At 35.8% G+C, this 15,816-nt stretch overlaps 1 protein-coding gene and 1 long non-coding RNA gene across 4 annotated transcripts in view; both read left to right on the forward strand.

Moving 5' to 3' along the window:
• RAB3GAP1 (RAB3 GTPase activating protein catalytic subunit 1) overlaps nt 1-15,816 on the forward strand; it is a 102,356-nt gene that overhangs the window by 54,363 nt on the left and 32,177 nt on the right. For all 3 annotated transcript variants that reach the window (XM_056793766.1, XM_056793767.1, XM_056793768.1), the window contains one exon: nt 14,963-15,055. In XM_056793766.1, coding sequence (XP_056649744.1) covers nt 14,963-15,055 — 93 coding nt within the window. The remainder of the gene's footprint in view (nt 1-14,962; nt 15,056-15,816) is intronic.
• Nucleotides 1,203-8,763, forward strand: LOC130453685 (uncharacterized). Its single transcript, XR_008911169.1, has 2 exons — nt 1,203-2,415; nt 3,375-8,763. It is a non-coding gene; the product is annotated as an uncharacterized LOC130453685 (long non-coding RNA).

A 15,816-nucleotide genomic window follows, 5' to 3' on the forward strand; every position in this document is an offset into this window, starting at 1 on the left:
GCAGATATTTATTGAATGACTATGGTTAATTGGAATGCTTTCACTGCAATTAGATATCATAGTTTGTGGTTTCAAATATATACTTTAAAAAATGTTCTCCTACAATCTATTTGGGAGTATTTTGCCTTAGTACTTCTGTGTTGCTCTTCATTAACAATATTGAACTATAGTTTTCTTTCTGGGTCCAAAACAAAATCAATAGTTGCTTTGTCCATTGAATTGGTGGCCTGTCATTTTTTCTGTGGGATTATATAGATATAGATATAGGTAGATAGATAGATATATATACAGATAAATACTTAAGATTAATAAATTTTCACTTTGTCTAGAATGACTTATCAAAGTATGTTTATTTCTTTTAATGCTTTCTAGTTTAAATTTAATTTTGCCTAATGTCATTAATGTGTCCATTCATTTATGGTGATTTGGCAGTAACAGAGTAAATGTGAGACCATTCTTTTTGTTTAGTAGGTTTTTTTGTTTTCTTTGTAAATTAAATGTGTTTCCTGTGAGCAACATACTGTTCAGCTATGCTTTTTAATGTACTTGGTGATGCTTTTTTTTTTTGGCCATAATTACTTCATGTGCATAATTCTAAGTTACTTTTTCAGAATGATTGAACTGATTTGTAGTTCTACCAACAATTTCCTAATGTACTTTTCCATGATGACTTTGCAACATGGACTTTTTTTCTCATTGACATCTTTTGTTATATTTGCAAATTTGTTGGAAATTTGGGTGAAAGTTGTTTTGATGTGCATTTCTCTTATTTAAAGTGATTTGAAAGGCAGTTAGGTGGCTAAGAGCCAGGCGTAGAGACAAGAAGTCCTAGATTTCAAATTTGATGTTGGGCAAGTCTACCCCAAATGTCTAGCCTTTACTGCTCTTCTGCCTTGGAACCAATACTAAGTTCTTATTCTAAAACAGAAAGTAAAGGTGTTTGAAAAATAAAGGGATTTGGATCATTCTTTTATATGGTTACTAATAGTTTGCCATTTCTTCTTTTGAGACCTGTTTTATCCTTTGACTACTTTTCTGTTAGGAAGTGACTTGCTGAATTCTTCCTGTTTTTATTTTCTTCCATTTGTTTTTGATAATTCTGAGAAATTTTCTTTCATTTTCTGGAATACAGTGCCCTGATTCTTTTGTGATTTTCTTCCTTAAATTTTCTGCCATGATGTATTTTGATTTTTTTTCTAGGTCTGTCACTTTGATCTATGTGTTTTTCAATAATTTGTATAATTAAATTATTTTTAGTTGTTTCAGTTGTTCTGTATCATGTACATTTCTGTTGTCCATTGAGAGTATGTCATTGATATATTTTTTCAAGATTTTCTCTTAGTTATTTTTTCCTTCTAATCTTTGAAAACATTAAAAAAAATTTCTTCAGTTTCCTCTTCTTATTTTAAGACTCTCTTTTGAAGCTTTATAAAGCTCTTTTATTTGGCCTTTTAATTCTGTATCAGTGCTAATTCTTTTTTTTTTTAACCCTTACCTTCCTTCTTGGGGTCAATACTGTGTATTGGCTCCAAGGCAGAAGAGTGGTAAGGGCTAGGCAATAGGGGTCAAGTGACTTGCCCAGGGTCACACAGCTGGGAAGTGTCTGAGGCCAGATTTGAACCTAGGACCTCCCATCTCTAGACCTGGCTCTCAATCCACTGAGCTACCCAGCTGCCCCCAGTGCTAATTCTTCTTTAATTACTTTAAATGTATTGATTTGAGGTTGTCCTTAAAGGAGTCTTCTGCTGTTTCTTCTTCCATCTGATCATTTCTGACATTTGATCTGATCTCATTCAGTTCTTTTAGCACATCATACTTGTTTATAGGTATGAATTGAAATTTAAAATTTTAATCACTGCTAGATAAATTAGGAATGTTAAAGTATACTTTTTTTAATGCATTCAGTATATTATTTTACACAGTGTGCTACCAAATAGGTTGTCTGTGAATAAAATTTTTGTTCATCAAATCATTCAAAATTATTAGAGATCCTTATTATCTGAAGGATAATGATATGATAAATCTTTTGAAATTTAAATTATATCCATGAACTTATGTGTGTATGTATGAGTTTTTGAGTGCTAAAATCTTTAAATTAGGTCACACCTACATATATAATATATAGATTGCCTCTAAATATATGCAGACCTTCTAAATTCAGATCTTGTAAAAAAAAGAATATACACACACACACACACATACTTCCACACATTCCATTTTAGAGATAGTTGGTACTTAGATCTTGAACTTCAGACTTTCTGGGGCTTATGAGGAAGCTAATAAAGAATTGAGTCAATGTCACTTTACTTTTCTGTGTTTTTACTGCCATTTCCCCTGTCCCATGTGAATCTTAAAACTGCTCAGTCTGTACTTCAGAAGATTTGATTAAGCTATTCCCCATTTTCTGCAATGGAGGTGTAACAAGGGAATCACTTTAAAAGACTGATATATATTAATTTAAGGTCGCCAAGGAATCAGCTATGTAATTCCTAAATGAAAAACTCAAGTCAGCCGTCAGCCTTTTTTGGAGTTTAATTACAATAGGAGTAAGAAAGGAATTAGAGATAGAGAGAGAAAAAAAGGGAGAGAAGGGAATAGGGCTTAAATACCCCTTCTGTTTAGGCTGGGCCAAAAGGCCCAAGCCCTTAGATAGCTGGGGCAAAGAAAAGAGATCAGTCCCTATTACTCACGTGACCAAAATGGAGAAACAGTCTCAGAGGCCCCCACCTTCAGCTTCCTTCAGAGCAAGCCTTCTCAGAGTCCACCGCAATCACACCAACCAAAACCTCAACAACCCCCTTCCAGTCTCCAGACCCTCCTATCTTTAAGGACACCATCCAAGTTGCCTCCCCTCAGTCCTCACATCTACCAATCACTCTTCATCAATTTCCCTGTCAATGGAGGCTCTCACTTAACCCAGGACCGCCCAGAGGTTTCTGGCTTTTGCACATGTCTGTTGAAGGTCATATTTTTCAAATGATTAAATCTTTACTCCTTTGCTACAGCCCTTTCTAAAACCTGTTAACTTGAGTATGGTAGAGATTGGAATAATTAAATTTTGATCTAGGCTGCAGCCCTTACTCAATCCTATTAGGACTGAATAGGGTGGAGTATCTCCATTGTATCAATTCTAAAATCAATCAAGACTCAAAGAAATTCCTGTTCTATGCTTAAGCATAGGTCAAAGTCCTTTCCATTGTTCAGCAAAGGGTTTCTGTCCTAAAGTAATCTTAAGAAGGGAAGAGAAGGAACCTCCCATGCCAATGGGATTCCCATTCCAATAGACTATCAGTAAGAAATTTTCCAAGTATGAAATATCCCAATGGTGAAATTTCCAACATTTATAAGTCTAAGGAATTTTGAGGTTTACAGAGGTACTTGATCAGGAATGTATTGAGAACTTTAAAATTACTCCACCCTACTCAGACAGTTCCTTAGGGGAAGACAATGTTGCAAATCCCTGATTGAACAATGAAAAGTCCCCAACTTATACTTATAGTGAAGCAAAAACCCTAAACTAGGTGTTCTATTTTTAGATCTAATACAAAAGGGTGCTAAGTACCTATAAAGGCTAAACTAGTCACTGAAAGGTCAAGCAGCTTACAAAAGGCAAGCTTAACAAAAGAGGTATGAAGTATCAGAAGATATAATCTACCCAGAGAAGGTGAGAACTAAAGAGTGGTGAGAACTAAGAATAGGCAGTCCTGGAAAAAAGCGTCTACCATGATTGGTAGACATGAAAATTTAGGGGAGGTGACATAAGAGAAAAATTGCTTTAAAAGGAAGTGAAGGAACAAGTTCAGGGCAATTGAATTCAGTTACAATTTGAATTCAGTTTGGAGGCTAATTTCAGTTCGGAGTGGAAGAACCTTGCTTGGGATGATCTTGTGGTGAGTGATAAAGACTGACTAGTCTCCCTCAAGGCTCAAATGGCCTAGGCCCTGTCTGTCTCTGTCTGTCTGTCTGTCTGTCTGCTCTGTCTCTGTCTCTGTCTCTCTCTCTCTCTCCCTCTCCCTCCCTCCCTCCCTCTCTCCCTCTCTCTCCCTCCCTCTCTCCCTCTCTCCCTTTAATTCCTTCATTTATATTAATTAAAATCTCCATAACACCCAGCTGACTTTGGGTATTTTCATATTTGGGAATTTTCCCATGGCGACCACTTATTTTTGATTTAAATCAAGACACTAACAATCATCTTTACAGTTTGTCTGAAACCTTTACAGTTTTGGCAATTCACAGTCTTAGAAACCATATTTTCACAGTTACGCCCAATCCCTTCCCCCCCCCCACTCAAACACACACACACACACACACACACACACACACACACACATTTCTAGGCCATTCTTAATTGCCTCTGTCACAGCAGTCCTGCTGTCTACATATAGAACTTTTGAAACAATGTACAGATTTAGGGGAAAGAAGGATTTGTGGAAATCTACCTAGCTCTTAATGTATTCTTCAGTCTCAATAATGTTAGGTATAAAAGAAAATATAGGCTTTGAAAAAGAGTTCCTTCTTTGGGATTTGGGGAAAATGTGTGTAATCTCTCAGCTACCTGCCAAGCTTGATAGTAAATATAATTATAGGCTTTTCTATATACAAACAAGTTTTTATGAAAATAGCATATTTTGCATGTACGCAGGTGTGTGTGTTTCCCTTTTCTCCCTCACCAAGGATGTAATCAAGGAAAGTAAATGGGAGATAATGAGCTGTTCAGCTAAGTGTGAAGACATGTCTTTACATGTGAAAAAGTTTCTTGATTGAATTGGAATAGGTAACTGTCATTTGATGACTAAAGATTGGTCACATCCTTATTGTCATAAAAAACTAATTTCCTAGCTCTGCAGCCCTTCCAGGCAGGAGATAGTAGTAGAGGAAGAATATTGCTCCTGAAAGGGAATCATTCTTCACCTCTTAGAGGAAGTAGAGAAGTCTTTCATTTCCCATGGCTTCTAACAACAGAACTGTTCACTCAGCAGGAGATACCACATCCATATCAGAGAGCTATCTGGAGAGTCAAATAGTTCACAGCAGGGATCAGAGAAGCCCATTCTCTGGATAGAAATGGATACAGAAGAGTAGCATTTAATACAGGAATCAGCTTCATGGATGGAAACCTCTGGCAGTAAAGAAAAGAACTTAGGATTCTAAAGAATTACAAAGAAAAATAATTATTGAAATATAGTCTTCAAAAATATTATTCCAGAACAAGTTCCCAGATTTCAGGTTAAGAACTCTTACTCTACCGTTCCCCAAGAGATAAATAGATGATCAAAGGATATGAAGAGATGCTTTTAAAAGAAGAAATCCAAACTATTAATAACTTATGAAAAATGCTACAAATCACTAAGAATTAAAGAAATAAATTATAGCAACTTTGAAGTTTTTACTTTACATATATTAGACTGACAAAGATGACAAAAGAGAAAAATAACAAATATTTGAGGGCCTGCAAGAAAATAAATACACTTATATAGTTGATAGAGCTATGATTTAGTACAACTGTTCTAGAAAGTAGTTTGAAACCATACTCCTGAAGTTACTTTACTTTGTCAAAGTTTGCCTTTGACAGAGTTGTATTACTACCAAGGCCTATATGCCAAAGAAATCAGAAAGAGGAAATGGATCTATATATGTAAAAATATGAGATTTTTTCATGGTAACCAAAAACTGGGAACTCAAAGGATATCATCTTATCAGAGATTGTCTAAACAAATTGTAGCATATAATATTGTGTTATAAATTATGAAACTATAGGAGGACTAGGAAAATAGTTTATACAAGGTTAACAAAACAAAGAAACTCTGAAAGACTTTAAAACTCTTGTCAATATGATGATAAACCAGGTATTCAAAAGTATGAAGATGAAATATAGCCCACATAAGTTAAAAATGCATTTCTAGATATGACTAATGTGAATTTTTTTTTTTGCTACATTGTACAGCTCTGTGTTAAGGGCTTCATTTTTTGGTTTTGTTTGAGGTTGAGGGTTGATTTGTTTATTTGTTTGTTTATCATCCAGGGGAATGGGAAAGTAGCAGGAAGGACAAATTTGTATTTTTAAAAAGAATATGTTATGATATACTGCATTTTTTAAATGGCACTAATCTATGCACCAGCTATTCAAAAGTGTCCAGAATTAAAATTCAGTAACTGAACCACACTTGTATCAAAGGAAAATGGTGAAAATATTCTGTATCATTTTGCTACTAAAAATAAAACAACAAAAAAAGTTTTTCTCTACACTGAGTTAATGGACGTAGAAATGATATTGGTGTTATTGAATGAATGGTGAATATTTTTTGGAGAAAAACGTGTTGACATAGGCAGAGCCAAGATAGTGGAGAATATCACCTGATCTCTACCAATTTATCATCACCACCCCCAATTATAGTATAATGCCTCCAAACAAATTTTGGAGCAGTATACACAAAAGGCTGACTTTCTGGACAATATTCATCATGAAAATATCTTTTTTTTTTTAACTCTTACCTTCTGTCTTAGAAATAATATTAGGTATTCGTTCCAAGGCAGAAGAGCAGAAAGGGCTCTGCAAGGGGGATTAAGTGACTTGCCAGAGAGAGTCACACAGCTAGGAAGTATTTGAGGTCAGATTTTAACCTAGGACCTCTTGTCTCTAGGCCTAAGCTCTCAATCCTCTGAGCCACCCTGCTGCCCCCACATGAAAATATCTGGAAATGCTGTTTGCATTTTTTTATCAGCATATGTTATTATGGATATCTGATAATACTTAACTAAACTCACAGCTGGTAAGGAGGGATTCTCAGAAGGAGATTACAGTAATCCCTTTGCTGGCTCTGGGTGCAAGATTTTTTTTTTCAAAACAAGTAATCTTTGTGGAGGGAAAATCCATTAATTTGATAAACTTTTATGACATTATTTGAAAGTTTTTTAAGACCTTTTGTCTTCAATTATTTTTTACCCAGAGCACAAAGTTTAACTAAGGACAATTATAAGATATCAGTAATAACATATTCTGAAAAAAAACCCAATGCAAACAGTATTCAAGATATTTTCATGGTGAATATTGACCAAAAGTTGGCATGTTATACTGAAAAGTCACCTTGAGTCATGAAGACTTGGACTGGAGTAATAACTCTGAAATAGTCTAGCAATGAGACACAGAACAAGTTCTTTAACTTCTTAGTGCTCTAGGTTAAAGGTATCAAACATGAGCGTGACTCTCATGTGTAGCCCAAACTAAATTCAATTTTTTTTAAAATTATAGCTAGGATTTATTAGCCATCTCTTTAAGGCTTACCTTAACTTTTTCTATATTATCTCATTTAGTCCTCGCAACAACCTTGTGAAATATAGGTACTATTGTAGATATAGTTTATAGATGATGAAACTGATACTAAGATTTTACATAACTTATCCACAGTCACACATCTAGAAAGTGTCTGAGGCAAGATTTGGATTCATCTGCCTGACTTCAAGTCCAGTGCTCTATGTCTTGAACCACCTAACTGCCTCTTGAAAATTATATGAGCATTATAGTCTGGGAACACACTTTAACTACAAACTAATAGTATCAAAAATTATTTTCTACTTACTATGTTCTAGAGCTGATGATAATTATCATCATTAATTAAATAATTAAGAACCCAATCTGAGGCACTATGTTGAGTGTAATATAATACTTGCTAAATGGACAGTCTCCTGATCTCTAGGAGACTACATTTCTGAAATGGGTGATCTGGGCAGATAATTTTTAATAATAATAATAAGTTCCTTAAGGCCAGTGATTTTATCATTATGTTATATTTATTACATAATACAGTATTATATTTGATGTCCAGCTTCTTAGCATTCAATAAATTTTTTTACCATCATTACTATTATTATTATTATTATTAAGAATCATATACTATGATGATGATGATGATATAATGCAGATATAAATAACTAAAATATTTTATTCAGCAGATCTTCATAATGAGCCATTGATGAGATATGCTAATTATAAATGCCTTTCCTCAAAGGTATTATTTATATCAGTGCTTTCTACTCTAATCAAATTTAGAATACACTGCATTTCTAAAATGGAGAAGAACACAGATCCAAGTAGCAATCCTGGGGCACAGTCTCAGGGTGAGGAAGAACACTAAGCAGACTCTAATGCTTACAGCCCTGGGGAGTGGGGGTTCCTAGACACATTTCCGAGGGGAAAAAGAGTTTTTGTAGTTACTCACTGACCAGAGCACAGCCCAGAAGAGAACACCTTTCTTTACATAATATCACCTTGGAATAACCAAAAGCAGATCCCTAGAACCACCTCTGAAGGTATATGCACAAAGAAACTGAAGCTTGGAATAGTGTTCCCTTCACCACAGTAACAGAACCTAACTTTTGACAGCTTTTTTTTTTTTCCATTAAAAGAAAAGAAAAAGGCTGGAAAATTAGTTAAACAGCAAAAAAAGAAAACAGAAAGTTATTTTGGTAACTGGGAAGCTCAAAACACAAACTCAGAAGACAACAAAGTCAAGACTGCTTAAGTCCAAAAAGAATTAATAGAGGAGATCAAAAAGGATTTTTAAAAATCAGAGAAGAAAAATTGGGAAAAGAAATGAGTGATATAGGAAAATCATGAAAAAAGAATTAACAGCTTAATAAAAGAGGCCCAATAAAAGCCTTAAGAAATTAATATCTTAAAAATCAAAATAGGCCAATTGGTAAGAGGCACAAAAATCCAATGAAGAGAAGAACTTCTTAAAAAGCAGAATTGACCAAAAGGAAAAAGATATATAAGAATTCACTGAAGAGAAGAATTTCTTTTTTTTTTATATATATATATTTTATTTGATCATTTCCAAGCATTATTCGTTAAAGACATAGATCATTTTCTTTTCCTCCCCCCCCCCACCCCCCATAGCCGACGCGTAAGTCCACTGGGCATTAGATGTTTTCTTGATTTGAACCCATTGCTTTGTTGATAGTATTTGCATTAGAGTGTTCATTTAGAGTCTATCCTCTGGCATGTCCCCTCAACCTCTGTATTCAGGCAGTTGCTTTTTCTCGATGTTTCCACTCCCATAGTTTATCCTTTGCTTATGAATGGTGTTTTTTTTCTCCTGGATCCCTGCAAGTTGTTCAGGGACATTACACCACCACTAATGGAGAAGTCCATTACGTTCGATTATACCACAGTGTATTAGTCTCTGTGTACAATGTTCTCCTGGTTCTGCTCCTCTCGCTCTGCATCACTTCCTGGAGGTTGTTCCAGTCTCCATGGAACTTCTCCACTTTATTATTCCTTTTAGCACAATAATATTCTATCACCAACATATACCACAGTTTGTTCAGCCATTCCCCAATTGATGGGCATCCCCTCGTTTTCCAGTTTTGGGCCACCACAAAGAGTGCAGCTATGAATATTTTTGTACAAGTCTTTGTGTCCATTATCGAAGAGAAGAATTTCTTAAAAGGGGAATTGACCATATGGAAGAAGATGTTTAAAACATTCACTGAGGGAAAGAACTCTTTAAAATGTAGAATTGGCAAAATGGAAAAGGAGGTAGAAACACTCACTCAAGAAAATTGTGCATTAAAAATTAGAATTGGACAAGTGGAAGCTAATGATTCCATGAGACATCAAGAAATAAAGTCAAAAGACTGAAAAAATAGAAGAAAATATGAAATATTTCATGGGAAAAACAGCTAATCAGGGAAATAATTCCAGGAGAGATCAGCAAGAATTACTGGACTCCTTGAAAGCTATCAAAAAAAAAAAGAACTTAGACATCATCTTTCAACAAATCAAGAAGAACTGCCCTGAAATTCTAGAACTGGATGACAATATAGAAATTGAAAGAATCCACCGATCACCTCCTGACATACCAAAAGGATAACTCCCAGGAATTATTATAGCCAAATTCCAGAACTCCCAGGTCAGGGAGAAAATACTGTAAGCAGCCATAAAGAATTTCATATATCATGGAGCTACAGTCAGGATAACACAGTATTTAGCAACTTCTTCATTAAAGGCCAGAAAGTCTAGAATATGATATTCAGTAGTGCAAAGGAATTAGGATTTCTACCAAGAATCATTTACCCAGCAAAACTGAACAGAGAAAAAAATGAGTATTCAATGAAAGAGAGGACTTTCAAATATTTGTGATGAAATAGAACTGAATAGAAAAATTGACTCCCAAATACAAGACTCAGCAAAAACATTAAAAAGCTCAACAGGTGTATTAGAAAGATAATCTGTGTGGAACTATTTCTGGTTGTGGTAACTGGTATACTCTGGCTTGTGACTAGAGAACTGCTAAGGGGAACCTTCAGGAATGCCTATTATGGAGATAGATGAGAGATATTGCTAAAGGGGTGCTCTGGAGCTGCCTGTTGATCCCTAATGGCTAATAAGTCAAGATATTTTTCCTACCTTTCTCCTCCCTTTACCTCCCACTGTCCACCCATGCCTCCTTTTCCCCTCCCCCGATCTTAGTCAACCACCTTCTAAGTAACTCAGGGGAACTATGAGATTTCAGAAAAATATTTTTCACTCTTCCTTTCTCAAGTAAAGGGGTTTATTATTGGTAACAACAGGATGGGAATTGGGGTGAGAGGGATAAGGAAGGATTATGAAGGTTTTAGGAAATGTCAATCTAGTCACAGCTGTGACACAGGGACAGTCAGAGAGATGGAGGACAAGTATCTTCTTTCTTTAGTCAGATAATCTCTGCTTAAGTAATTCAAGTTCAGACTATGTCAAAAAGCCACAAAGGTCTCTCTCTCTGCCTACGTCAGAAAAAGCCAGTCTCTTTTGGTCAGGAACCCAGAGAAGAGGTTTCTCCCTTGGTCAGTAAACCCCCAGAGAGAGAGAATCCATTCCTCCCCCTGGCCAGCTTCAACTGCCTCTTCTGGGAACATTCCGTTTGGAATCCTCACCTTGATTGACAGACAGATCAATCACCTTGGTCTGCATGCCTGGCTTGTCCTGCAAATCTTCCCTTTCTTCATGTCTCTTCCACACAGGAAAGAGAAATCAAAAGTCATATGCAATAAGTTTACAATGTTCATATCCCTAATGGGAAGATGATACTTGTAACTCTGAAGAACTTTATTATTATTAGGGCAGTTAGAAGGATTATATATAGACATAGGACAAAGATGTGAGTTGAATATGATGGAATGATATCTTTTAAAAATTAAGGCATGAGAAAGAAGAAAGCATTGGGAGAGGGGGAATGAAAAAAATAGAATGGGGTAAATTGTTGCACATAAAAGTAACAGAAGAGCTTTTAAGCTAGAAGGGTAGATGGGGAAGGTGGGAATGGAAGCATGTGAACTTTAATCTTATCAGAATTAGCTCATTGAGGTGAGAACATACACAATTAGTTGGGCATAGAAGTCTATCTTGCCCAACAGGAATATAGAAGGGAAAGGAAATAAGAAAAAAGTGGGTTGGGCTGATAAAAAAGAGGACAAATTGGAGGAGGTGGAGGTCGGAAACTAAATGGGGAAATAAGATGGAGAGTACTGCATAGTAATCATAGTGGTGCAAAAAAAATTACACAAATCTCACTAATAAAGGCCTTATCTCTCAAAAATATAGAGAAGTGAATCTGAATATGAATGAGTCATATATAAGAATACAAGTCATTCCACGTTGACAAGTGGTCAAAGGATATAAATAAGCAATTCTCAAAGTAATTAAAGTTTCTACAAATCAGCATTAATTAGAGATGTGCAAATTAAAATAACTCTGAGGTACCACCCCACACCTCTCAGATTGGCTATCATGACAGAAAAGAAAAATGACAAAACTTAGAGGAGATGTGGGGAAATTGAGACACTGATGCCTTGTTGGGAGAGTTGCAAACTGATTAAACCATTCTGGAAAACAATTTGGATCTATACCCAAATGACTATAAAACAATGCCTACTTTTTGACCCAACAATATTTCTAGGTTTGTATCCCAAAAAAATAAAAAACAAAAAGTGGAAGAACCTATATGTGCAAAAATATTTAAAGCTGTTCTTTTCAGTGGGGTCAAAGAATTGAAAAGTGAGGAGATACCCATCAATTGGGAAATGGCTGAGTTAAGTTATAATATACGATTGTAATGGAATACTATCATGCTATAAGAAATGACAAGCAGGAAGAACTCAGAAAAACTTGGAAAGACTCACACAAACTAAAGCAGATTGAAATAAGCAGAAACGGGAAAACATTGTACTCAATGAAAGGAATAATATACAATGAACAACTGTGAAGAACTTGGCTAGCTATTCTCAGCAGTACAATGACTCATGCAAAAAAATGCAATCTGCTTCCAGAGGAAGAACTGAAGAAGTATGACTCCAGACCAAAGCAAATGTTTTCCCCTTTCTTTTTTTTTTGTTCCAGTTTCCTTCCACAAAAGGATAAACATGGGGAAATGTTTTACATGACTAAACATTTAAAATATATATGAAATTGCTTACCATTTCACCAGAGATGGGGTGAGGGTCAGGACGAAGTCAATATTCTTTGGAAAATGGAGGTTAAATGACTTGCCCAGGGTCTTAAGTCCTCTTGACTCCAAATCTGGCACTATTCACTGAGCCATATAGCTGCCCCTTGTACTCTATGTTGGATGTCCAGACCCCTTCATAACTTCCCTCCTTACATTTCCAGTTTTCTCACACTTTGTACATCTGCTAACTCCCCCTTCACGTTCCAATTCTTTACCATCACAAAAATAGGTACTATAAAGAATTCTGTATATATAGATTCTTTTCCTTTTTGTTTTTTTATCTCTTTGCAATACAGAACCAATAGTGGTGTAGCTGAGTCAAAGGTATGCATAGTTTTGTGTATCCAGCAAATTTTTAAAAATCTAATTTGTAGAATTATGAAAATTCCTGAAAACTATAATATTTATTGGAAAAATGGGGTGGGTAGGAACAACAGCGGATAAGGAAGGTTTGTAGCAGGGAATGGAGGATTAGAAGGGAGACAGGGAATATGGCTGCTGGTGAGGCAAAGGTGAGAGATGCCTCCTGCCAAGAGGCTATTTTTTGGCCAAAATGGGGTGTCCAAGAAATGAGCCACTTATGATAGCCTGCGGGGATGTCTTCTCGCTGGAGTGCTGCCAAAGTTGCCCCAGAGCAGGCTAAACACGAACCCTCCTGAGGGACAAGCCTTTTCCCCAGGGGTCCGATAAAAACCGTTTATAGTTTGATGATTGAACTGAGGTTCAGCCCCCTCTATGCCCCAGAAAAGATAGTCCACTTATCTGACTGCGATATTCAAATTAGATAAATTTTAATCACCAGTTCAGATTGGAGAGGTATAAGGAAAAGGGAAGAGGGATGTCCCTAAATAAGGTTGGAGTCTTTTTCAGCTTTGGAGCTGAGGCCAGGCCTCACAGACTGGTGGAGGGTCTCTCCTCTTCCTGTCTATGCTATATCTGTGCTAGTTTTCTTAATTTCAGAATCTTAGCAGTAGACAGCAAGCAACAAGAACAGTTCTGACCTTCCAAGCTGGTTGGGCCGGTATCTTTGGGCTGAACAAAATATCGGCACCACTCTCCAGAGACTGTGAAGAACAAGCTCCTCACACTCTCCACGCCAGGAAGGAAGTGTTAGTCACATGACCCACTGCCACTCCCAGTTGCCCCTTCCCCCACCAACTGTCAGTCTTGACAATTTCCTCTCTATGGATATTCCCACTGTTGCTTATTCCAACACAGTGGCAGAAAGTCCAGAACTTGTTCTTGTTTCCTTTTCACAAAAGTAGGTGGCATTTTTTATTTTGCAGTGCCAGGTGCCTCTTTTATGAATAACAATTATGTTAATAGAAAGACTAAATTATGATTTACTTATTCACTTTGTTAATTTCAAAATATCAGTCATTGCTCTTAGTACTGAAAAACATTGAATTAGTAAGAAATACATAAATGATGCAACTATTGATTGAATTGGTAGTTACACCATATAATGTAATATCCATTTTTCTGTATTTTTATTCATTTTGCTCATAGACTTAAAATTGTATCTTTTGTACTTCTGAGCCATAATTTATTTAAATGTGTATATTTTATTATGGTATGACTGAAAGCATATACTCAGCATGGAAAATCACTTTCATTTTATCTTAGGAAGAAAATGAATGTTTTGGAATTATAAAATTGGTTCACATCAAAAAAGTAGTAGTTATGATTTATCACAATCACAATTTGAAAGAATAAATGATTGCCTTTTACAATTTCATGTTCTTGATGGTGAAGTAATGTCTCACCTCTTTATACTCTCTTCTAGATTTAATTCCAAAGAGAAATCTATACAAATTAGCATAATAGGGGATACAGAGCATAGTATTATAGAATTATAGCTGTAAGGTACCTCAGGATTATCTCATCCAACCTCTTCATTTTACAGATAAAGAAATTAAGGTCCCTTTTGCTTAAGTGTCATGCTCAAAGCCTCAGAGATAGTACTAGAGCCATAAACTAGGACTGCTCACTTCACTGAGGCACTCTGAATGAAGACAGTTTCTATGAATTTTTAAGAAATTTTAAATGATATATGTTAATAAATTTTTCCTTCTTGTTTCATTTACTTCATTTGACATATATCTTTCTAAATAAATGACTATATGTTAGACTAGAATCCACAGTAGTAAAAGAAAAAAACTTCCTCATATGGCTTGTGTCCAGATGAGAATTAGTTGTTTACAGTTGTTGGAAAAGGAAGCATTGATTAATTCATCTATATCTACTTCCAGTTTGTTTGGAACAACAGCTAAATTCCATCTCTTTGTGTGTTGGGGAAGCTCTTTGGTTTGGAAGTAGGATAGAGCCTAGGGTTGCAATTTGTGGGGAAGAATGGTACTATCTATTATCTTTGTTTCTCTTTGTTCGTTTTGGTATTTTTGAGCACTGTAATTGATAAAGTTTCCTACTTTTCCTTCTGATTAGTTTTCTAAAATTTATCAAATTTTTCTTCACAGGAGATTTTGTTACTGAGTTCTTTAAAATTTGCCGGCGAAAGGAATCAACAGATGAAATTCTTGGAAGATCCACATTTGAAGAAGATGGGAGAGGTAAATAATTTTAAATTAGTGAAATTCAAACTTCTACTGTTTTTCTTTAAGAAATTTTGATGTCTCAGCATTTTTTTATCATTTTAATATATTTGGGAAAGTAGCTTTCAATGGAATGAAAACTACTAGTTCTGACAGAATTATTATATTAGAAGATGTAAAGGATAATTTTAGCATTGTGACCTAAACTATATTAATTATTTGGTCGCCATGGATATCCCAAATAATAAAAAATACCTAAGTCAGCTGGAAATTTATGGTGATTTAATTAATATAGTGGAAAGAAATTTAAGAAGAAGGGAGAAGGAAAGGGTGTAGGATTTCTCCCACACTTGTGCCGGGTGGGAAGATTAGAGGCTCTAGAAGGTAAGGTTTTGGAGAGTAAAAGAGGAAGGAATCAGCCTGAACTCCAAGAGGGCTTATCCAAGATGCCTGAACCTGAATTAGCTCAAGGACAAACTCACCGCCAAAACCCAGACAAATAGCTGCCACCACACCAAGATGTCGGAATGCTTAGCATGCTGCCAGCGAGAGATGCCTCTCCGGGAAAAGAGGCCGAAGAGAGGAACTGACGTGCCCTATGTAGACAGTTTACATCACTTTCCTCCGTCTCATCTGTACCAATGTTAGCTTAGCTTGACTTAGGACAGCCCAGGGGTCTGTCCACTGTTTCTGCACATGTCTACTGAAGGCCATTTTCTCAGATACTTAATCCTTGAGTATGGTGCAGACATTCCTGACCTTGTTAAAGTAAGTAGGGT

This window comes from Monodelphis domestica, chromosome 4, assembly GCF_027887165.1.
Source record: "Monodelphis domestica isolate mMonDom1 chromosome 4, mMonDom1.pri, whole genome shotgun sequence".
In the NCBI taxonomy this organism is placed as follows: Eukaryota; Metazoa; Chordata; class Mammalia; order Didelphimorphia; family Didelphidae; genus Monodelphis; species Monodelphis domestica.